Source organism: Macrosteles quadrilineatus, unplaced genomic scaffold, assembly GCF_028750875.1.
Source record: "Macrosteles quadrilineatus isolate MER2022 unplaced genomic scaffold, UCM_ALF_1.0 Scaffold_2__2_contigs__length_208266976, whole genome shotgun sequence".
Lineage (NCBI taxonomy): Eukaryota > Metazoa > Arthropoda > Insecta > Hemiptera > Cicadellidae > Macrosteles > Macrosteles quadrilineatus.
Genome location: NW_026542595.1, coordinates 2,958,133 through 2,984,276, shown reverse-complemented (window position 1 = coordinate 2,984,276; position 26,144 = coordinate 2,958,133). Strand labels below are relative to the sequence as shown.

The 26,144-nt window shown below is 37.1% G+C and overlaps 1 protein-coding gene across 1 annotated transcript in view; it reads right to left on the bottom strand.

Annotated features, from left to right (window-relative positions):
* Window positions 1–2,997: 2,997 nt before the first annotated feature.
* LOC128987296 (G-protein coupled receptor GRL101-like) overlaps window positions 2,998–26,144 on the bottom strand; it is a 73,650-nt gene continuing 50,503 nt past the window's right edge. Inside the window, exons 15-22 of the mRNA XM_054408066.1 lie at window positions 21,277–21,475; window positions 20,620–20,818; window positions 18,851–18,998; window positions 16,521–16,612; window positions 15,391–15,608; window positions 7,527–7,704; window positions 5,080–5,137; window positions 2,998–3,154 (exon numbers count right to left, since the gene is read on the bottom strand). Of these exons, the coding sequence (XP_054264041.1) occupies window positions 3,097–3,154; window positions 5,080–5,137; window positions 7,527–7,704; window positions 15,391–15,608; window positions 16,521–16,612; window positions 18,851–18,998; window positions 20,620–20,818; window positions 21,277–21,475 (1,150 nt within the window). The 3' untranslated portion in view covers window positions 2,998–3,096. The remainder of the gene's footprint in view (window positions 3,155–5,079; window positions 5,138–7,526; window positions 7,705–15,390; window positions 15,609–16,520; window positions 16,613–18,850; window positions 18,999–20,619; window positions 20,819–21,276; window positions 21,476–26,144) is intronic.

The following is a 26,144-nucleotide window of genomic DNA, read 5'->3' as shown; positions in this document are numbered from 1 at the left end:
AATCTTTGTTAAACTTTATTATGATCCAATTTGACTAGTTCTTAAATTTGTAGTCCATTCATATACTTTTACTATAAATTTATGTACCTTAACTTACTTAATTAGTAACTTAATTTTAAAAGTAAACCACTTGTTTTAAAAGTACAGCCGGGATACATGATCAGTACTATTTTCTTTACTTGTGTTTGTATTTTTAATGTCTTTTGCATACAATAATGGAATTTAAATTAGCTACTAAAAGCTTATTTACGTTTTGATAGTTGATGTGCTGAAATGAAAGGTTCAACACATAAGTTCATCTTTGGGCTAGAGTAGTTTTGACTTTACAAAAATGAAGGTACTCATAGTTGATGTGAGGTCAAGCATCAACTCACGTAATAATTTCCAGGTCGTAAAGTATATAGAGGTCAACAGAATCGTATGTCACGTTTATAGCCATTACTCTTGAGGATTTCTCTTTGAAAAATGTGTTCCGTATAACTACCTTAAAGGCTTGTTCTTAGTCCTTCTACTGAATCTTTCTATGAATATGCTTCTCCATAACGCAACAATATAAAATACACCCCAGGGGATTTTACAGTTGTTTTACAGCCATTCAAATAGGTCTTAACATAGGGAATTTTATTCTTTGACACACTTTTGATGAAAATACAATATGGGCAGTTAGGTTTGCTCCCTAACGGAATATAGGCTACATACGCATTTACATGGTTAAGTTAAAAATCCCAGCCATAAAACAAGAAACTTTCCACATAAAACGAGGACATACCCATAAATGAGGAGACTACATTATTTCTGTTATGCACAAGGAAAGTATTTGGGACATTTTACATGCCTCGACAATACAGTATACATACCTACACACTCGTATTTTGGCTCGCTTGGGGCTCGGCCTTCAGACCCTCTTTTTTGGTTGGCTGATTGTTGGAAATATCCTCGGAGAAAATCTGTTACTAATAAATTATTTTACTAAGTAAAATAATAAGAAGATGGTAAATTACTAATACTGTAGTCTAATGCAACTGAAGTGTTTTTAATATAGAAATATTTGGGGGGGGGGATGTTTAAGGGGGTGTAAATTTTATACACTTTTCAAAATTATTCCTTGGTTTTATAACGAAGACTAGTAAGTGTGTAAGATGTCAAGTCCTTACCACGATGAAAGAGCTGTTATGGGAGGGGGGGTTCAATTTTTTTTGATGGGGGTAAAAATGCTTAATTCCGTTAATATATTGGGTTTTAGTACCTCAGTCTAGCCTTCCTGCCAGATGTCAAGTATCTAGCACGTCTGTGAATTGACAGGTGACCTTTGAACATGTAACGCCCAGAACAATGATTTAGAATTTGAAAATCCTTCGTTTCAAATTTGTTGGAGGGTTGTGAAAGTTTTGGTTTTTTTTAGTTTTTAATCGACGTTGAGAGCATTATAAGTACAAATATATGTCCGAAAAGTAATTAAAAAAATAAAAACACGTTGAAATTCCAGGAATTTTATAACAATTAGAGGTGTGGCATTTGTTTGGTTAAAGGGGTGTGATTTTCAGAAAGATTTTGGGAAGGGTGTGACGCCTAAGGTTTTGTAGTAAATTTAATTCCCGACCAAAAATATATTTTGAAATCTTTGCTAGCTCTTACAGTTTTTGAGTGATAGAAATGTATTTTGTACACTTTTAAGATATTGTAATTTTGGTTTAAACTCTTCCCACTTAAAAGTATACCTACGATAGTCTGCTGGGACTGGTCCACGATATTATTGAAATATATCAATCCATTGTTAAAGTTATTAAGAAGCTATTAAAATCACTTCTGTTTGAGAGTTTTTGGCCAATAGACATTCGTAGTAATAATAAATTAATCAAACACTATTTCATGAATAGATACTTAAAAAGGTCAGTAAATATTTGAAATAGGTATCAAGAAACATACATTGATTAAACCAAGAGAAACTAAGTAATATTAGAGGGTTACTGTACTGCCATTTCATCTATTGAGAGCAACTGGAGCATTACAAGAGACTTCACGATCAAGTGAGTTGATCCATTACCGCCACAGTGATAGATGCAAATCGCCTTCTCAACTTAGTTGAGCCTTCTCAACTGTACATTGATCATAAGTAGATCGAGTTCAACGGAACAGAGACACCGTTTAACTTGAGGCGGTTCGACCGTAATATATTAAATTTATCAGACTAATATGAATAGATAAAGTAAAACAATTTTTACATTAAAACTAAAATGTAATAAGAAAGTAAAAAAACCTATCAGTGATAGGCGAAATATATTCCTACGATCTTAAAAGCGTGTAATAAATCAACATTATATATTTGACTAACGGAAAATGGCAGTCTAAAGGATTGTTTCGTATAATACCTACTTAAATAATTTTTATATGTTTTATACTTTGATCTAACATAGTCAGTCCTAAAAACCATCTTTATGAGTCGTAATGGTGTGCTAAAACCTTTATTTCAAACAAACTAACCTTACTTACCAAAGTAAACTTATTAACAAATGAGTGTTTTTATTATACTTTCTACAATCTTTTGCCTGTAGGGTCAATTATTGGATCTTTATTTTATGGATTCAGTCCCGTTTTGGTTCTAAGACGGATAATCGATTGCAAAGTCGAGTTATTATGTTATCGAGCTTCTATGTTAAGTAATAATTAACTCCTTACGAGATCGAAACAGGTTTAATTGGCTGCCATGTGAAACAAAATGTGGTTGATATATTACCACTCTCAAAGTATTTAGATAAATATATATATTTTTCCTTAACTTTTCATAAATTATAAATAATGTTGAAATTTATAAACATTGTTAGAAAACAAGAATACACTAAGAGAGTTAAGGTGTAGAACAGATACTCAAGTCAATTTAGATACATTTTTATATTACAAGAAATTCAAAACAGTTAGGTTAAAATGTTTAATTTAAAAGGTACGTTATTACAAACTATATATACTCTGTAAACCAGTTATATTAATTCATTGATGTTATCACTCCACACGTTTCGTCCACTGACTGTCTCGTCAGTCGACTGTCCACCGGTGTAGGTGGAGGTGTACTGTCTAGTCGTAGCGAGGATGTCTCGACTGTCAGGTGTCAAAGCTACTCAGAGGAACCCCTTCCACAGGCTCCACTCTGGGCTGCCACCTGAAATAAACAGATACATTCAAACAATCATTAGGTGAGTTGGTGGCTCAATGAGTCAGTGAGCGGGACTGAGAATTCACGTTAGTGATGCGCTGGGGAGCGAACACCACTAAATCTTATCAAATAGGTTTACTATTTTATTCTACCGGCTCACCCAAGTTCTTTGCTCAATACGTTCAACGTGAGGCCTATTAGGCCTATGTAGGAAGGCAAATTTGATGTTAAAATAGGCCACCAATCTCTTAAAAGATAATAACTCAATTCTACTTTCACTGAGTATCTATCCGAGTAAAACTAGGATGACTAAAATAGTAATAATCTACGGAATAGTCTGTCAGAGCAATAAAGCTTTTAACTACGTGTGGTGTCATGAATATGTAATACTTTCTACTCCAGTTTTGGCTCATCCCTTACTTTTCCTGATACTTCCTGGCTTGAAAATGTTTGTTCGGTGCGATTAAAATCAGTAGTGTTTATCAAAACTCTTGGTTTGGTTTAACTTTTGGTCTTTATGACCAATCATTGAACTCCCCATGTAGATAGTAAATGAAGAATGTTTAAGTTTTAGATTTAAATATCAGTTTTGAATCCTCCTGAACCCGACAAACTTGTTTTAGAAGTAATGACTAAGTGTGTGTGTGAGTGTGGTCACTAATCCATAATGTCTCCAGGAGTTTATTTATTTATTTTATTATTATTGGGTTTTTTTCATGAAAACCCATAAAATAACATATTTTTATACTAAAGACTTGAATGGTTTTAGAAAACATTTATTATGTCATGGCTATTGTTACCTATAACAAAATGGTTCAACCCCAAATACTGTAACAATCCCAGTTAGAAAGTGATTGTACGTTTTGTGATTTCAACCAAAATAATATAATCGTTACTCCCCCTGCTTACCCATTATTAGAGTTGATGAGAAGCTAATGGAAGAAAGTATGTATCATTTTGCTGGTACCATTTATTTTGTACGTGTCAAAATATTAACTGCTAACTAATTGCTGAAATTCATTATTTTTAGAAAAGGGGTTCAACTGGCTTATTGGTAACGGCATTTGAATAGTTAGAAACGTAAACAAAATTAATTGTATCAGGCCTACACCTTTCAAGTAGGCACCAATTTCTTCAGTTGGTGCACTAATCGTTACACTTAAAACCTGTTTAAAATGTACAAAATTATCTAATTTAAACAAAATATGAACTTAAGATAAACTAAAGCTAAAGGATCAGTATGTTAATAAACATTTCACTAGAGTTAAAGCTGCATTTGATGTTTAGGGTATTTAAATTGATCTCCATATCAATAAAGTGTTGTTGTGCAGGAGTGAATATTAGAATACGAGTAAAAACGCAAACTACTTCTGTGGCCTATCGAAATAAGCTCTTATACTTCCTAAACTTTTAATCACAACTATGAAGACTTAAGTTACGTGGTTTACTCTGAAGTTTGAAGTGGAGCTAGCAAATAACCAACTCCTTGAAAAGCAACTTCCGTCAGACGTAATCCTGCCAATGCCGTCTCACAGGCACAAGTTGTTAACACGGTGCTTCCTTTAAACTAAATTACGTTCCATAAAAGTAAAATAGCAAATATGTGAAGTCCCGAAATTCAACTAATTCAAAATAAATTAGTAGCTAATCCAAACTTCTAAAAACCAAACATCTTAATTTGATATTTATGTTAATAACTATTGAGAATAATCATAAATAATAACGGTGTTTTATCTAGAGAATAAGATAATATACGAACTTCAGATATTGCTTCTCCTTCAACCATTTAAAGCTTTAACCGTGACTTGCTCTGATACCTTAATCACTTTGCTTTACATAGCTTACTTTGTAAGCTTTTAGCTTAAAAATAATCGTATGCTTGAATTATAATTTCAAAACTATAAACTACCTAAAGTGTTTCGTTATCTCACCTTATCGATGTTCTCTTTGATATCGTGTAACAACTTCCAGGCTGACTACGTTCAGATCCTGAAATATTGTGAAAACATAAAATGTAATTTCTCCACACAATATTCCTTCTAGGCTAGGCCTATCCTATGTTTAACAACAGAACGATATTCAATTACAAAATTAACGAACAGTTCATTTACAAACAGTTAATGACATTTAAAAGGCTACAATAAAAGGACTGACAATGAAATGTGGGCCTTTATTAAAGATTAATTTGAAATTTAGGCCTATTAGGTTCAAATTTACAATAGTCTAATTTAAATGGGCTCTATCTCAGGGTAGGGTGTAGTGCTGTCTTGAATGCAAAGATTGAATGAATTAAATAATGTCCAAATAATTAAAGTGTTTGACTTACAACATTCCAACAATGAAAATAAAATTTAGATGTTGTACAACAATTTGGAAAGTAACTTAAAACTTGAATCAATAAAATGTAAATTGGATTTTTTTGATGAAATTAAGTTAATTTTAATTGAACGAAATCTGGACTTTGTTTAAACAATTTAAAATATGGCTTCCTTCTCTCTTCAGAGTCACTACGTGAATGTTCACAGGAGTCTATTGTTGAACAAATGGAATGATTACTGCTCATTTGAATTTTTATTCCTTAAGGACTAATTTTGAATTATATTATATGAAATTTTGGTATATTGCAATTCTCTTACAACTTATGTAGGCCTATGTAATACATATAGAAGTTGTGGGCTTTGTTAAAAAAGGCTATGGAATGGATATTATTAATGATTAATTGAACTTAGATTAATGGAATTGTATAAATAAGTTAAACGAATATTAGGGCAGCCCTATCATTATAGATCTGGATGACTTTCTGACGAGTGATTAATGATAAAGAAATTATGAAGTGGTGTATGAACAAAATTAACATATTTTAAGGAACTTCATACTAAATGATGAATGTATGAAATTAAATACTACAAAAATATGTTAAACTGTTAGATAAATAAACAGATTGACACATTAAATAAGTTTTGATTTTTTTTATCTAGTGCCGATGTACCGAGCCCTGGCTCGGAATGTTTATTTAGATTATAAAAGCAATAAAGGAAACTCATGTTTTCTTTATAACTTATTTCGGCGTTTAGCGAATTTCCCCATAGATGTTTGTTATTTTAAATTTAAATAGGTCAAGACGTTAGTCTATTAGGGTTTAACTCGTCATCTCTGATCCTTAACTTGAAACCCTCAAATGGTGGGTCTATATTTTAATTTATATGTTAAACATCATTAAAAGAGATTTTCAAACGAAACGTAAATCATCATTAGGCCTATGTCCCAACAGTTTATCATGTGTATACCAGTCCCAGCGACCACATTATTCTATTAATAATCGACATTAATTTTGCAAGAAGATTAAATATTTTAATATTTGCTTATGTTAATTCATTATTTTCAAAGCAACCATCACTTATAATTTGTTTGGAGACAATAATTTAATATCAATTTATTCATTATTGATTTGAATTTTTTTCTAAAAGACGTCTCCAATTAAAATTCTAAGAATATGCTAGTTTGTTTGTTTTGATTTAACCTCAAATTTTGACACGTAATCGCATTACAGCCAAATAGGTTCATATTCAAAGATATTCCACCACACCTAAACCGCTTCTAGCTAAAAAATCCAACTGTAAATGAAGCAATTAACTACTTGGCGTCACTTGGCTTACTATAATCAGTGCAAGGATGGCCACTTTGTTAGGTAATTGTAGGAAAATAATTATTGTCTATGCATATAGTTTTTTCCAGTGGTAATTCTTTAATTTTTTTGGTGCCCCATTCCTGAAAATTTGAATCAGGTAAATTTCAAAACCTTAACATTAATTGTTGTGCACCCTTGGACGCCTACATGTTGTGTGAACAATATGAAAATGTTTACAGGAACAGAATAATTTTAGGAAAAAATGAAAACCCAATTAATTTACAGGTCTGTTGAAAAAAAAACATTGATAATAAAAGATCTTGGTGATAAAAATCTCAGAAAAATATTAGATCTTCCTTGGACCCTCTTGTAAGGGCTTGAAACCTAATCAAATTGTTGTTTTGCATCAAATTATAAATATTGTATATGCGTCAGCTACTTGAATTTGCTTTTCATTCAAAGTTGTTTGTTTACGTTTTCCTGAGTTAACATTTTAATTCTGACTCACAGTTAATTGCAAAATTCACGAACCAAAGAGATATTAACTAAACATAAGCAATAATATACAATTGAGATTTGCCTCCATATTCACTATTGTGAGTGAGTAACTGTTTTTTCAGTAGGTTTTAAAAGTGCGTAGGTTTTAATGCCCACATAGCCTCTGTATCTTATCCCGTTGCAAAGGACGGACAGGACAACTTGTTACATAAAGATATCAGGGTGATGTAAAGTAACACAAATTCTACTAACCATATACCCTGGTTGGTAACGTCGATGTGAAGGTGTTCCTGGAGAATTTGAAGGATTGTCTAAAGGAGAGCAGATTGTGACGTGCTGGAGTGACGAAGGGAGCTGTAGACAACGTATACAACACAGGGTTGACTGCGGCGTTGAGGGGCAACACGAACACTGCGACCCACGCGAAAACCTGGAAACCAGAACAGAGGGGTATTACTACGAGCGGATTGTGACGTGCTGGAGTGACGAAGGGAGCTGTGGACAACTTGCACAACACAGGGTTGACTGCGGCGTTGAGTGGCAACACGAACACTGCGACCCACGCGAAAACCTGGACTCCAGAACAGAGGGGTATTACTACGAGCAGATTGTGACGTGCTGGAGTGACGAAGGGAGCTGTGGACAACGTGTACAACACAGGGTTGACTGCGGCGTTGATAGTCCAGGAGCTGAGGGGGGTTGAGCATGCATGAAAGTAGTACGCAATGTTATTGCTGATTATTGTAATATGGACTGTGGTGATCAAAATTACGTATGTCGCCTATTTCAAAAGTGGTCGATAAGGTGGGGGGGAGGGGGCAAACATGGCGGTTTGCGCTATGCGTTAAAACGCTGATAGTTCGAAAACGGTAAAAGATAGAACATCTGTTAGAACGTCGTTGTAATCCTAACAATATGGACAACAATAATGGTCATTGGGTCCGAGGTCGTATCTCTATAAATAAACAAGTTATTGTATAAAATATGTAAAAATGGACTTTTCGTGTAGATTTTTTACCGAAAGTAGAATTAATTTGTGAATGTCGCAAAGAAGTAATATCAAATATCTTTGCTGATAGTTGTAATATGGACTGTGGTGATACAAAATACGCATGTCGCCTACTTTTCAGGTGGTCGAGAACTTGGGGGGAGGGGGGCAAAGATGGCGGAACGCGCTATACATCGAAATGACTGTAGCTCGAGAACGGTACGAGATAGGACATCGGTTAAAACGTAGTTTTAATCCAAAAAATATTACCAATAGAAAAGGTCATTGGGTAAAAAGTCGTATCTTAACTAATAAAAAAGTTATAACAATAATAAGTTTAACAAAATCTACATCGTACAGCTATTTTTTTCGAAAATCGTATGGATTGTTGATAAATAATAGTGTAATTACTTAATTACTCGGCTATGTATTAACTAGATGCATTTTCTTATAAGAAAAAAATATATTATTACGAATACATTTTGTTTAAAATGTAAAACACGGCCTCCAAACTACTGTACATATAATACTTGGGGTTTCGCCGCAATCAAATGCATAATACAGACTACCACTACAAATCCAATTTTAATTATTATAATGTTGTAGGTTATTACAATATAATTATGTAACAGATTCTTATTTAATACAGTTATATGAAATAAAAAACATAACTACAAAAGTAAATACCTTATAATAAAAAATACGGCAAATCTCTTCATTCTATCCATAACAATTACACTGGTTGTTCATATTATTTGTTGAATTTAAATAGGTACCTTTTTAATTTCTCTTAGCACCTGTAATACAAATAAAAAATTGTAAATATTTTCTTTTATACAAATGTATATACATCTATATATAATTAATGCATGAGAGCGGTCAAGAAATTTAAAGTTTATGGTGTTTATATTTACAATAGAATTAAACTACTATATATTATATTTCATATTTAATTATTATCTTATTTGTTTGATTATTTATTTATCATTATTTCATTTATATACTCAGTGTATAATGAAATACAAAATACAAGCAATCATTATTTTAAAAACAGCAGCAATTATAACGCAACCTAACGGACGAACCCCAAGGCGTTTGGAGGCCGTGTTTTACATTTTAAACCATATGTATTCGTAATAATATATTTTTTTCTCATAAGAAAATGCATCTAGTTAATACATAGCCGAGTAATTAAGTAATTACACGATATTACGAGATAGGACACACTGAGTATATAAATGAAATAATGATAAATAAATAATCAAACAAATAAGATAATAATTAAATATGAAATATAATATATAGTAGTTTAATTCCATTGTAAATATAAACACCATAAACTTTAAATTTCTTGACCGCTCTCATGCATTAGTTATATATAGATGTATATACATTTGTATAAAAGAAAATATTTACAATTTTTTATTTGTATTACAGGTGCTAAGAGAAATTAAAAAGGTACCTATTTAAATTCAACAAATAATATGAACAACCAGTGTAATTGTTATGGATAGAATGAAGAGATTTGCCGTATTTTTTATTATAAGGTATTTACTTTTGTAGTAATGTTTTTTATTTCATATAACTGTATTAAATAAGAATCTGTTACATAATTATATTGTAATAACCTACAACATTATAATAATTAAAATTGGATTTGTAGTGGTAGTCTGTATTATGCATTTGATTGCGGCGAAACCCCAAGTATTATATGTACAGTAGTTTGGAGGCCGTGTTTTACATTTTAAACCAAATGTATTCGTAATAATATATTTTTTTTCTTATAAGAAAATGCATCTAGTTAATACATAGCCGAGTAATTAAGTAATTACACTATTATTTATCAACAATCCATACGATTTTCGAAAAAAATAGCTGTACGATGTAGATTTTGTTAAACTTATTATTGTTATAACTTTTTTATTAGTTAAGATACGACTTTTTACCCAATGACCTTTTCTATTGGTAATATTTTTTGGATTAAAACTACGTTTTAACCGATGTCCTATCTCGTACCGTTCTCGAGCTACAGTCATTTCGATGTATAGCGCGTTCCGCCATCTTTGCCCCCCTCCCCCCAAGTTCTCGACCACCTGAAAAGTAGGCGACATGCGTATTTTGTGTCACCACAGTCCATATTACAACTATCAGCAAAGATATTTGATATTACTTCTTTGCGACATTCACAAATTAATTCTACTTTCGGTAAAAAAATCTACACGAAAAGTCCATTTTTACATATTTTATACAATAACTTGTTTATTTATAGAGATACGACCTCGGACCCAATGACCATTATTGTTGTCCATATTTTTAGGATTACAACGACGTTTTAACAGATGTTCTATCTTTTACCGTTTTCGAACTATCAGCGTTTTAACGCATAGCGCAAACCGCCATGTTTGCCCCCTCCCCCCCACCTTATCGACCACTTTTGAAATAGGCGACATACGTAATTTTGATCACCACAGTCCATATTACAATAATCAGCAATAACATTGCGTACTACTTTCATGCATGCTCAACCCCCCTCAGCTCCTGGACTATGAGGGGCAACACGAACACTGCGACCCACGCGAAAACCTGGACACCAGAACAGAGGGGTATTACTACGAGCGGATTGTGACGTGCTGGAGTGACAAAGGGAGCTGTGGACAACGTGTACAACACAGGGTTGACTGCAGCGTTAAGGGGCAACACGAACACTGCGACCCACGCGAAAACCTGGACACCAGAACAGAGGGGTATTACTACGAGCGGATTGTGACGTGCTGGAGTGACGAAGGGAGCTGTGGACAACGTGTACAACACAGGGTTGACTGCAGCGTTGAGGGGCAATACGAACACTGCGACCCACGCGAAAACCTGGACTCCAGAACAGAGGGGTATTATTACTATGAGCAGATTGTGACGTGCTGGAGTGACAAAGGGAGCTGTGGACAACGTGTACAACACAGGTTTGACTGCAGCGTTAAGGGGCACCACGAACACTGCGACCCACGCGAAAACCTGGACACCAGAACAGAGGGCTATTACTACGAGCGGATTGTGACGTGCTGGAGTGACGAAGGGAGGGAGCTGTGGACAACGTGTACAACACAGGGTTGACTGCGGCGTTGAGGGGCAACACGAACACTGCGACCCACGCGAAAACCTGGACTCCAGAACAGAGGGGTATTATTACTATGAGCAGATTGTGACGTGCTGGAGTGACGAAGGGAGCTGTGGACAACGTGTACAACACAGGGTTGACTGCAGCGTTGAGGGGCAACACGAACACTGCGACCCACGCGAAAACCTGGACACCAGAACAGAGGGGTATTACTACGAGCGGATTGTGACGTGCTGGAGTGACAAAGGGAGGGAGCTGTGGACAACGTGTACAACACAGGGTTGACTGCGGCGTTGAGGGGCAACACGAACACTGCGACCCACGCGAAAACCTGGACTCCAGAACAGAGGGGTATTATTACTATGAGCAGATTGTGACGTGCTGGAGTGACGAAGGGAGCTGTGGACAACGTGTACAACACAGGGTTGACTGCAGCGTTGAGGGGCAACACGAACACTGCGACCCACGCGAAAACCTGGACACCAGAACAGAGGGGTATTACTACGAGCGGATTGTGACGTGCTGGAGGGACGAAGGGAGGGAGCTGTGGACAACGTGTACAACACAGGGTTGACTGCTGCGTTGAGGGGCAACACGAACACTGCGACCCACGCGAAAACCTGGACACCAGAACAGAGGGGTATTACTACTAGCGGATTGTGACGTGCTGGAGTGACGAAGGGAGGGAGCTGTGGAAAACGTGTACAACACAGGGTTGACTGCGGCGTTGAGGGGCAACACGAACACTGCGACCTATCGCTTTAACAAGACAAGGAGGATGATACGATCTAAAAGAGATCTCAAACCGAAGCGGACTGGCTTTCTTCATTGAATTAGGTCCTGAAGTCAAAATTACTTTTTAGTCTTGAAACTTTATTCAATGAAAATGAAGTAATCCAATCTGTGATGCAATGAATCCTGTTATTTATGCAATAAAATAGCTATGATTTAATGTACCTTGCTTAATAATAATATTAGTTTTTCTTTGTAACTATTATTCACATACAGTTTTCAATTTTATGTTTTGTTATTTTATATATCTGGATATGAAAATATATTTGTCCAATTCCAGATGGTTCAATATAGTGAAATTAAAATATTTGTTTTTGACTTTATAATTAGTTTTACTCTTAGCTATCAAGCTTTGTGTGGTTGTGTAATCTGCTTCTGTTTCCTATCCCCTTACTAAACAATAGCCTTTGTCGTTTGAAATTCTTTGAACGCTTTTTGTTTTATGGAGAATGTTCCCAATTTATTCTACAAAGGATACCTCTTTTCAAAGAAACAGTTTCAATTTTCATTGGATGTTGAACATCCAACATTGGGAAACATTTAGGTTCAAAGTAGCATTTGAGATAATAGCTGTCAAGAAGTAAACATTATTGTTCAACATTCTCAATCTTTTTACAATTCAACATTTATACATTCCTAATTTACATACATAGTTAACAAGCACACAGCACTGAACCTCATTATGATTGAATTTACGAAAGGACGCAAGACAATAGGAAAATTAATAGTGCGATGATTTAGGATAGTGTTAAAAACTGTTATTTGTAAACAACAAATTTGGGAAGAATTTTTCGACCTAATTCATATAGCCGGAAAACGCTCTTCTAACGGTTTCCTGTATAGAACTTACAATCTGTAATGTGATCAATCGACATTTTCCCAGTCTATTTAAAGTTGTTAAGCTTCTGGAAACCGTGACAAACGCGTATTGCGCACCACCCGAGGTTTGTGACGTCGTATTTTGTATAATTGAATTTCTCTGAACCAGATGAAGCCAATCTCTACAACTGAATTATCCCAAGCCTCCATAAAGCGCGCCCGCCACCACCAAGCTCTCTAGGGGTTACTTAGGTATTCATAACCGAGTAATCTTGTATACTAACTCTAAATAATTAAAAATAATTATTTAAACCAATCTATGGAAAATGTTACTGGCAATTCAAATAAACTCATTAAATTGTTAATACTCATGTATGAACACGAAGTTTGGTTGACTTTTCAACTTATAATATTTGTGATGTTATTCTAGACGTAGAACTAAAATAAACGGTATCAGCAATCTGACACATACTTTCTCCCATTAGCTAAATGTTTATAAAAATCATCCAGGCCACTTTTAAGAAAATCCGAATTATTTTTTATTCCAATTTTTTTATAGGTTTTTGTAGAAAACTCACCATTAAAAATAAAAATTAAAAAAATTAAAAAAAAACTGGTATGCTTATAATGCTATTATCTTTACCTCCGTGGCCGTTGAAAACTTAAGTTTGTTTTGGCCTCGCCAACTAACAACTCATCTCCATTTTCTTCTGTCACCAGCCTCTTGTAATATAGACCCCAGGTTGGAGACTTCTTTCATTACCTTGTCTTTCTACTTCATGCTTGGTCCTCCAAGTGATCGTCTACATTGTGGTACTCCTTGGATTACTTTTAAAAGTTTATGTGTCTTCTCTCCACCACGCCTACCCAATCGAGCCTTTTACTTTAGGAAGATGATATAACATAGAAAGAAAATTTAAAATTAACAAATGTTGATACAGAGAATAGAAATGTCATAGCTATAAGCTTAAAGACTGAAACAGCTTCAGAGTTGTATCTTTTATGAACATTAGAGGGAGAATTTACTTTCAAACCTCTTATAGAAACTATTTTCGGTACTTTCCCGTTAAAGGGAACATTCATTATGATCGATGATTTTTTTCAATATATCAATATTTTGATTTCCTTTACGATACATTACAAATTGACAGCTGATCTAGGCTAAAACACAGTCTATTATTAAGTCTATGGATTAAGAAATGAAACTGTTCTAAGAACTATCATAACCAACATCATGCCTAACATAACCAATTAAACTTGCTGTACCATTTAAAAATTCCGTTTGATAACAGAAAAGGCAATTGGAAAATATCAAACGGAGTTTTTAAATGTTACAGCAAGTTTGGTTAGTTTTGTTAGGTTAGTTTAGGACAGTTCCATTTCAATATTTTTTTATTATTGTTTGTTGATTCTTAAATAGTTATTTGTGTAACTAGCGGTGAAAGTGGCACTTTGCTGCACACGAGAGCAATGTTTAGCAATGGAATGATCTCGAGTGCAGCAAAGGCCTTTTTCACTCGTGTTACACATTATATTTTTCCTACAGTTACTATAAAGCATATAAATAATTAGTCTTTCAAACACTATACAACACGTTTTTAGGTTCAGTTAGCAACACAAATGGTGCCCTAGAGAAAGTAGTACCCGCGGTCCGTATCACTCCGCTATTTTTCCTCGGCAAGAAATGTGCTCCGCGTTTTGAGAATATAGTTCCGTATGTTTTTGTAATTTGAAGTGGTTTCCGCGCAAAAAAAAAATGCTTTAATGGTATTTTATTGTTTATTAAGATCGTAGGAATGTTTTAAAAACGTTTAAAAGAAAAGTCCAGAAAGTTCAGAAATACCGAAACTATAAACACGAAATGACAGGTTAAATCGTAGTTATAATAGTCAATCAGCTGCTCATAGTATTATTATCTTTAAGTGTTGCCAACCTATTTCCAAGCGTACACGGATTACGTGCATAATAGAACCACGCTGTTTTGTGTTGTTTCGTTGGAATCCTGATGTGCGGCAAAGTATAAACCGTGCGGCAAAGTATAAACCGTACGGCAAAGTATAAATATGCAGCAATTAGCAGCTTTCTGTACTATAAACAGTAAAAGGAAGCCAACTTTGTCGGGTGACTGTAGGAAAAATATTTATTTATCGTAGTTTGTCAGCTGATATGTTTCAATTTGTTAATATTGATATATCGAGAAAAAATCATCGATAATAATTAATGTTCCCTTTAACAGGAAAGTACCCTATTTTCTTCTTAACACAGAGATTGTGAGGTCAGCCTTTAAGAGAAATTTAATAAAGTAACACCAGTCACTATAGTCAAAGGCAATGCAAAAGATTATGACAACGAGGACGTTGTAACAACTTTCTTCTGTAAAAGTAAACTCTTAAAAATGCGAATACCTGGGGTGGAACGGTGAACCCGGCAAGTGATAAGAGTCCCAACCCGATAATGGGAACCCAACATGCCGCGTCAGTCACCACCAGCAACGACATCCTGAAGGCCATGGCAGAGTCTGTACTGCGCCTCTCTCTAGAGACAGCCAGCTGCGTGGTGCGAGCAGCCACAAACATCCACAGGTAGCTGGCTGCGATCACACTGAACGAAAGCAGGTTGAGAACTGTAAAAAGAACAGGTGCTGAAGCTGATGTAGCGACAATCTACATGTTATACAGTACTGAGAGCAGCGTGGTGCGAGCAGCCACAAACATCCACAAGTAGCTGGCTGCGATCACACTGAACGAAAGCAGGTTGAGAACTGTAACAAGAACAGGTGCTGAAGCTGATATAGCAGCAATCTACATGTTATACAGTACTGACAGCAGCGTGGTGCGATGCGAGCAGCCACAAACATCCACAAGCAGCTGGCTGCGATCACACTGACACCAGGTTGAGAAACGTAACAAGAACAGGTGCTCAAGCAGAAGTAGCAGCAATCTACATGTTATACAGTACTGACAGCACCATGGTGTGAGCAGCCATGAACATTCACAGGTAGCTGTAACAAGAACAAGTGCTCAAACTGAAGTAGCGACATTTTATACAGTACTAGAGTTTGAAGGTAAATGTGTTATGACATGTCCATAGCACGTAAATCTTGACAGTATGTGTACGAGTATTTGCAGACTTTACAATAAACAATTTAAAAAGTTACCTACTCTAAATGTATTTGAATTGCAGTGTAGTAAGGTGTAATTAGCATTTATTGACTGAAAAGTAGGATATGTACTTAATAAAATACTTTAGCGGGACTCTAATAATGAAATTAATGAAGACTTAACATTTAGCTAAGTATTTGCTTTTTACGGGTTAAGTTCTAATATTGATCCTTTTCAAAAGTTTTGGATCCCAGCCAACGTTGAGCACCCAGGTCTTAAAGTATTCTAAGTTCGTTTATTAACGATAAGAGAGATTAGGGAGTTCAAACAATTTCAATTAGGGTAATTTTTCAAACTCAATTTGGTACTAGCTGTCCATAGAGGAGCTGGGGAATTAAAATTTGTATTAGGTTATAAAAAGTAGGCCTACTTACACAAGAAGACAAATACAGAGTATTCCCAGCCACTGGGCTTGTCCGGTGTGATATGGAGGGCCAGACACACACCCGACCTGCCGTAGAAATTGCTGAAAATACATAAAAGATGAAATAACAAATGCGAATATAACGTGGTGATGTTATAATGCGATAGATTTCAACCAGAGACTCAACTCTTGTATACTTAAAACTTTTTGTAAATGTGTACAGTATAACGTTGATGCACCGGAAAGGTATTAGAAGAGTTTGTTAACGATATTCGTATAATTTATTGTTATATGAGAGCGAAATTGACTTGTAAGACTGAAAATCATTGTAAGCACAGAGAGAATTATACTGTACCACTCAAACCTTAGAATCGCGTAGATACAAAGCTCATACAATGTCAGTTTAAGCAATTTGTGGCAGACTTGGATAGAACGGAAATGTATTAACCCTAGTTACGTGGTTGGAATTTGTAATGTAGAACAGATTATCTTAAACAATATATTGTATTAGGGATAGTAAATGTAAGTTTAAGGTTTAAAATACTCTGTAAACTACTACAAATATACATGTTGCAACATAGGCCTAAACATACTCTCCCTGATTTTGCTATAATTGGAACCCTTATTATTAAACATAACTCTGTCTTACATTTAGATACATGCGGTTGCTTACAATCGAGGTTTACAACTGTGTTTACAACAGCTGGCCTTTACTCTCTATGTACTAAAGTAGCTCATTTACTCCCTAGGGACAAAATGAGCTGTTTTAGACCCGCTATTGACCTGTTAAAAGGTCTATTAAAATATCTGGAAGAATAAAATTTTAAACAATAAACAATAGTACTTACTTGACGAACATTATAGTTGGTTAAAGTTTGTTATTATTTATGCTGTACTATCAGTTGTCTACTTTATCAAAACCTAAATCACATTATACATGTATGTACGGACTTGTATGTACGGTTGAAAGATTGAAGAGTGAATTAAAAGCCTATTTTAGTTTTCCTCTAGCATGGACAATTGAATCACTTATTTCAGAAACCACCTAAGTGACATTTTTTTTCAAATTTGAGTTTTCCACGTGATCGGACTAATCAGAAGTAAATACATCGTTTATTGCTGATAAAACCTATGTCCCATATAACCAATGCTGTTTTGCAGCTGCAGATACTACGCGTTTAGCTCAGAAAGAACCTAAGCGCCGTCGTTTAGGTTCTTTCTGCGGTAAACCAATTTGTCACTCATGACGGTTGGTGGACCTGGTGGGCCACCTGTTTTAGGTTATTTTGTTGTCTTCAACCAGTAGTCTTGGTTCTGTTATTGAGTGAGGTGTGAGATTATGTACTGTACTCTTGCTGTATCAGTAAACACTTTGTTGCTTGTGCGTTTAGCATTAAAATATTAGTGTCAGTGATTATAATAAGTAATGTTTCTGTAGTTTTAAACTATTATGTCTGACAGTGGTGAGGATGAACCGCCTACTCCTAAGCGGAAACGTGGAGTTACCAATGAGGTAAACTACAAGCGGAACGTTGTGCGTAATGCTAGGGTTAAAGGACTTAGTTACGTGTCCCACAAAGGAAAAGAGATCCCTCAGAAGTCCCTCCACTAAATTATTAACTGTAAGTGTCACCTTAAATGTAATTTAAAAGTTAATCAAGGCACTATACAGGAGCTTTGGGATTATTTTCATTCTCTGGAAAGTAACAACTCTCAAGACACATTTTTGCAAACTTTGGTTGAAAATGTACCAATAAAACGTAGGCGTAAAAAGCCTAACGTACAACCTTATCCTGATGACATCCTTGATAACCCTGATTTGTCTGCGGATAACCCTGATGTGCCTGCGCCTAATCCTGATGACATCCTTGATACCCCTGATGTGCCTGTTGATGAACAAATACCAAATACGCCTAGGAAAACAAACTCTTTTAAATATTACTTAAAAGTTAATGGTATTCTTACACAAGTCTGTAGAAATACTTTCTTGCAAGTTTTTTGGTATTTCTGACAACAGGATTAAGAGAATCAATAAATGTACTTCTCTTCATAAGAGCCCAGTAGACATGAGGGGAAAGTCTAGAAGTGGTAACGCTATTCCAGGTGATGTTTGTGTACGTATTCATCAAAATATTGAGAGGTTTGAAGTACATGAAACGCATTATGGGGGAAAACCAAAAAAATACCTTAATGCACGACTTGACGTAGCTAAAATGCACAACATGTTTATTTTAGACAACCCTGATTTAAAAGGCAAAGTTAAGTACAGTTTTTACTACACTACTAATTATTTTAAAAGCTATTGACAATTAAATAATATATTGAATAATATCGACTCACTGAAAGTAGTTGATGTTCAAGAGAGGCAATGCGGAGAGGAGAGCTGCGACAAGCCACCCTAGCGTCATCAACCACTTTGTACGGGCCATCTCTAGTCGCCGGACCTTGAACGGGAATATGATGACTAGGAAACGATCCAGGGTTATAACTGCAACATATGGGTACAACTATGTGTTACTAAATACTTGTATTTTTAACGTTAATAGATATGGATCAACATGATTCGTATTAATGACTTAGGCTAAATGACAAATCTTTTCTTTATTTAGAACGAATAGTAGCTACCCTTAGCTTAAGTCGATCGTTCCCCATACTATTATATTATTACTGTACCAAACCATTTGACACAAGTTCCGTTAACAATCTAATCTAGCCTGTTTTAAAAGGAAACTGAAAATTTTGAATACTTGGTACGAAGTATACTTTTTACTGTATTTATTTATTTGATTGTAATACTAGATTTGAAAACGGGTTTTCATTATTTTTATCTATTTATATATAAAGTTAGTAAGGGACACAAACTTTCGAGAAACCCACAAGGCGCACACCTATTAACCGTATAGTTGACTGAAAAGTGAATGGAATAAAAATGCTTCTTTATTGAAGCGAACTTATGACCTCATGGTCCTTTCTTACAGTCAACCTCTAGAAGAATAATAAAGAAGAATAATAATAGAAGAATAATAAAGACTAGAAGAGTAATTAAGACAATAATAAAGACCCTCCCAGAAGCTCAAGAACTGGGCTTACACATAAAGGCACAGACATTTATTACCCTAAATATTGTATCTAAAAGATAAAAAAAAATTATCCGTCAGATGCTACATTTATTTATATTTATAATTAATTGTTTGTTCGATTTCTTTTTTAGTTAATACTTTTTATTGTTTCAGACTGTCTGTGTTTACATTAAGATGGTTATTGATTTTGATTTTGCAACTCAGGTTATTATAAATACGTAAGGGATCTTTATTAAAATAAGCATAAGTACGACTGAGCTTTGCCTCTATAATCAATATTAGGGGTTTAACTTTTTTACAGTAGATTTTAGAGAACCACTTTATTATCTTCTTTATTCCCATCCCGTTGCGATGCACTGACAAAGAAACTAGTTTAGAAAATAATAACAATGTTTTATTGTAATCAGAAATGTAATAAAATAAGTAATAGTAAATAAAAATGCAAACTCATAAACAGTACTTTAAATTATACTTTAAGACATTTACGACATAGTCAAACTAGTGTTCCGTAACATTTGAATAAAGCTATTCGGACTTAAAAATTATTTACGTTTTAACAACTGTAAAATCTTTCAGCATCGCTGAAACTGCACTTTTCACACTTCCAGATTAATCCTGGCATAGATTTTCTTTGTCATATTAAGATAAATAACCAATCAAACCAATAAACAGAGCTACCAATAGTTAGCCTAAAACACCCAAATAGTCAGTGTAGTTATATTAGTATGGTCACCATTTCAAAGTAAAGTCATTACAGGAAATTATGAATATTACATAAAGTAAATTATTTAGTAAAATCTTGTTTATAATACAAAATGTTGCTATATACGATCTATTTGGGACTAATGTTAACACTAGCTTAGTAGTGTATTAGTTTATTAGTAGGCAGAGATGTGTTAGATCGTCTGCATTGCTTGTGAAATTATGAAAGGAGTTTACAAAATTTGGGCACTATTTATGGTTTTTTTAAATCGGGAGGAAATCATAGGCTTTTCTTATACTGCCCTGATGATTGTTGGATTTTTTTACCAGTCAGAGTAAAGACGGACAGCTCGCTGGAGAAGGTGGACAGAAAGCCCGCCATGGCGCATAGTCTGCTGGAGCGCCACTCGGAGTCGTGAATGAAGTAGACGCCACGGTAGTAGCGGTCGACCACGGCGATCATCAGTAGGTAGGAGCCCATCAGGAAATCGCCCAGGGCAAGGTTAGTGATTAGGAATGAATGTACCTATAGAATAAGTTAACACACAACCTGGTTAAAATACTTACATGAAATAAAACGTCAGAGAAAACACCTAACAAAAGGGAAACAGGATCTGTTCATTCGATATTGCAGCAAGTTTAAGGAGTTTGTCGGCTTTTCCTTAGATACGTTTGTTGATCCTCCATACAAGTTGCCAATGATAAAAACAAAAACCATGTAATATATTGACGGAACATTCTAAAAAAAATTTCTCAGATACTTTATGACCAAATAACGTATACTACACTTTTATACATAAAAAAATAGTTAAAGACCATGAATTGTTTGATGACTAAGATGATTTCAACAATGGTTTTGTAAAGCTAAAAACACATAAAACTCGTATTAAAGCTAAACAATCTATGCCGGACACAATGTCATGAAAAAAATGTTGTTAACCACTAATGAGCTACTATTGCTAGGTCCTGTTGTAGATTACTGACCTGATTGCAGTAGCTGTATTTGCTTCGCCATATGATGACCATGAGGTTCCCTACGATGGCCACGCCAGCCAGCAGCCACACACACAGTCTGAGGACCAGGTTGGACATGAGGTCCTCGCAGGAACTGAACTCGTCAGGTGGTGGCAGACATACGCTGGCATGACGTGCAAGACAGCACAGACGGAACTCATCCGTTACCCTTACAAAACAATCACACATAGTCTGAGTACCATGTTTAACATGTGGTCCTCGCAGGAACTGAACTCGTCAGGTGATGGCAGACATACGCTGGCATGACGTGCAAGACAACACAGGTGGAACTTGTCTGTTACCCTTACAAAACAATCACACATAATCTGAGTACCATGTTTAACATGTGGTCCCCACAGGTACTGAACTCGTCAGGTGATGGCAGACACACGCTGGCATGACGTGCAAGACAGCACAGGTGGAACTCATCCGTTACCCTTACAAAGCAATCACACATAGTCTGAGTACCATGTTTAACATGTGGTCCCCACAGGTACTGAACTCGTCAGGCGGCGGCAGACACACGCTGACATGGCGTGCAAGACAGCACAGGCGGAACTCATCCGTTACCCTTACAAAACAATCACACATAGTCTGAGTACCATGTTTAACGTGTGGTCCCCACAGGTACTGAACTCGTCAGGCGGCGGTAGACACATGCTGGCATGACGTGCAAGACAGCACAGGTGGAACTCATCCGTTACCCTTACAAAACAATTACACATAGTCTGAGTACCATGTTTAACATGTGGTCCCCACAGGTACTAAACTCGTCAGGCGGCGGCAGACACACGCTGGCATGACGTGCAAGACAGCACAGGCGGAACTCATCCGTTACCCTTACAAAACAACCACACATAGTCTGAGTACCATGTTTAACATGTGGTCCTCGCAGGAACTGAACTCGTCAGGTGATGGCAGAGGCTGGCACACGCTGGCATGACGTGCAAGACAGCACAGGTGGAACTCATCCGTTACCCTTACAAAACAATCACACATAGTCTGAGTACCATGTTTAACATGTGGTCCCCACAGGTACTGAACTCGTCAGGTGGTGGCAGACACACGCTGGCATGACGTGCATGACAGCACAGGCGGAACTCATCCGTTACCCTTACAAAACAATCACACATAGTCTGAGTACCATGTTTAACATGAGGTCCTCGCAGGAACTGAACTCATCAGGCGGCGGCAGACACACGCTGGCATGACGTGCAAGACAGCACAGGCAGAACTCATCCGTTACCCTTACAAAACAATCACACATAGTCTGAGTACCATGTTTAACATGTGGTCCCCACAGGTACTGAACTCGTCAGGTGGTGGCAGACATACGCTGGCATGACGTGCAAGACAGCACAGACGGAACTCGTCTGTTACCCTTACAAAACAATCACACATAGTCTGAGTACCATGTTTGACATGTGGTCCTCGCAGGAACTGAACTCGTCAGGTGATGGCAGAGGCTGGCACACGCTGGCATGACGTGCAAGACAGCACAGGCGGAACTTGTCTGTTACCCTAACAAAACAATCACACATAGTCTGAGTACAGTACCATGTTTGACATGTGGTCCTCGCAGGAACTGAACTCGTCAGGTGGTGGCAGACATACGCTGGCATGACGTGCAAAACAGCACAGGTGGATTTTGTCCGTTACCCTTACAAAACAATCACACATAGTCTGAGTACAGTACCATGTTTAACATGTGGTCCCCACAGGTACTGAACTCGTCAGGTGGTGGCAGACATACGCTGGCATGACGTGCAAGACAGCACAGGTGGAACTCGTCTGTTACCCTTACAAAACAATCACACATAATCTGAGTACCATGTTGGACATGTGGTCCTCGCAGGAACTGAACTCGTCAGGTGATGGCAGAGGCTGGCACACGCTGGCATGACGTGCAAGACAGCACAGGTGGAACTTGTCTGTTACCCTTACAAAACAATCACACATAGTCTGAGTACAGTACCATGTTTGACATGTGGTCCTCGCAGGAACTGAACTCGTCAGGTGATGGCTGTGACGCAAGCGCCACAGCTTCATGGCGTAAGGCGCTAGCATGCCGTTCAACCGCTCTTTTTCTTGGACCAATTTTTTCTAAGCTCAGCCGGCTCGTCTCTTCTCTCGCCCCTGTCTGCCCGCTGCCGTGATTTGACGAACTTCGAGTCTTCAAACTTCGTACAGAATGAACAATAATCAAGCTAAGTTAACTTATTAGTTTTAAGTAAAATATTAAAATATGTTAGGCTAGAGGTAAATCTCAGGGGGGGAAGCCACTGGCTTCGCAGGTACGCTGGAAAATGTAGTAAATAACTATCAAGTTTGATTCCGCCTAACGGAATCAAACAATCCTTTTCATGTTTCGAAGCCACATGTTCCAAGAGATTAAATTGCCGGTTAGAGGGGTTGCTTAGTTCATCTACCAGTTACAATTCAACCAATTCTTGCTTCAATCAGGTTTTTCTTATATATATTCATATATTAGTTTGGAAGGTGTCAACCAAAATTAGGGTATTTAAGTGTGTTAGTTAAATAAGTGTAATCAAAGCTGGGTTGGGCTGTCTTCCTGGTCTGGGTAAAAGGTCCAATTCTCTGGGCCCCCATCACACTTTTCCAGTAATCCAAGGTAATACTGACAACCAGAATAGTTTAAAACCATATCACAAGACTACCACCACCACAAATGGTAGCAGAGCGTGGTTACGATCCACGGACCTCTGGGTTATACCAGTACGCCCCTCCCAAACTTCTTTTGATGAGGCAGCATATCGACGAATTGTTACAGAAGGGGGTAATCAGACCGTCAACATCCCCGTACGCCTCGGCGGCGTTTTTGGTACCCAAGAAGGGGGGCAAAACCCGCATGGTCGTTGACTATAGGAATCTTAATGCTATTTTAGAATTGGATGCAACACCCATGCCGACGATCGAAAGTGCTTTCCAGCACCTAGGGCAAGCGCGCTGGTTTACTTTCCTCGATTTGAACTCGGCTTACAATCAGATACCCCTGGCCGAGGAGTCTAAGCCCTACACGTCCTTTGTTGTACCTTGGGCACAGTATGAGTTCAACTATCTACCTTTTGAACTCGCTTCGGGAAGCATGGTGCTCACCTCATTAATTGACAGAATTTTTGGAGACATCAAATTTAATTACATATATAATTTTTTCGATGATCTATGTGTGTACAGTGACTCTACCTTTGAGGATCACCTGCAAAAGGTTGGGTTAGTTATTCAAAGACTTCGTGACGCCGGACTCACTGTCAATCCCCAAAAAATTACAGTTGCAGCCAATAAAATTCAGTTTCTCGGACACGTATTCAGTAACCACACCATTTCCATACACCCTGATAGAACAAAGCCAATTGACGAGTACCCCACCCCCAAAAATGTCAAGCAATTATCCCGTTTTTTGGGCATGACGGCGTTCTACGCACGTTTCATTAAAAATTACGCGACCATCACCATGCCTCTAAATCATTTGAAGAAGAAGGGAGTTCCCTTTGTTTTCGGCCCCGATCAGGTTCAAGCTTTCGAGACCCTCAAGAGAGCTTTAGTCTCTTCATCGATACTGCGTATGCCGGATTTCACAAGGGATTTTGTTGTTCACACCGACGCTAGCGGCTCAGCCATTGGGGCCGTACTGATGCAAACCCACGGAGACCAGTTGTTTCCAGTCTCGTACGCATCTAGGGCTTTAAACAAGCATGAATTAAATTATTCCACCTTGCAACTCGAATGCCTTGCAATAGTTTTTGCATTGCAAAAATATCAACAGTACCTGGAACACAGAGAGTTTGAGCTTCACTCAGACTGCTCAGCCCTCACCTGGCTTCTCAACCACCCGCGACAGATGGGTAAGATTGCCCGTTGGGTCTCTTTCATAAATTCATTCAAGTTCAAGATCTACCATATCCGTGGAAGGGACAATGTCATCGCCGATGCCCTTTCTCGCCTATATGAAAACTCCGAACCAACTGAAATTTCACCCCCCACTCCTCAACCATCCACATTATCCCTTTTCGCTCTCCCCGAGGTTTTCAAAGACATAGCCGACCATCAACTCGATGATCCTGACCTCAGGAAGATCATCAGGTCCACCAACAAACCCCAAAATTATTCAGTCGAGAACAATATCCTTCTTCACCGTCAACCAAATCAAACCAAACCAAGGGTAGTGGTTCCATCCAAGCTTCTTGACCTCATTTTCAAATACTACCATGAATCTCCCACATCAGCTCATTTGGGCATAAACAAAACCTTGTCTCGCATCGAGCCCTTTTTCTGGTCTCCTGACCTCAAGGCTTACGTCACTAACAGGGTAAGAGCTTGCGTTAGCTGTCAGAGGTGCAAACAAGCCCCCAACACCAAGGTCGGAAGACTCGCTTCTGAAATCGTTACCAAACCTTGGGAAAAAATTTTCATTGACCACATTGGACCCCTTCCATTGTCCGCCAACCGCAATAGATACATTCTCACCATTGTAGACTCTTTTTCAAAATTTTGCTTCATGATCCCAGTTAGGAACACCAGGGCGGAAACAACTGTCACGGTGCTCAACAGACAAGTTTTTGCAATATTTGGCCCACCCAAATTTTTGGTTTCTGATAATGTTTCACATTTCAAGTCTGTTACCGTCAAGAACCTCTGTATGGGTCTGGGAATCCAACACATATACACCAGCCCATACTATCCCAACCCCTCGCACGCCGAGAGGGTAAACAAACAGATCAAAATTGCCATCCGAATCTTCCACCATCAACATCAAAGGCTATGGGACCAGGAACTCCACTGGTTCCAAATAGCTTTCAATTCAGCCATTCATGAATCCA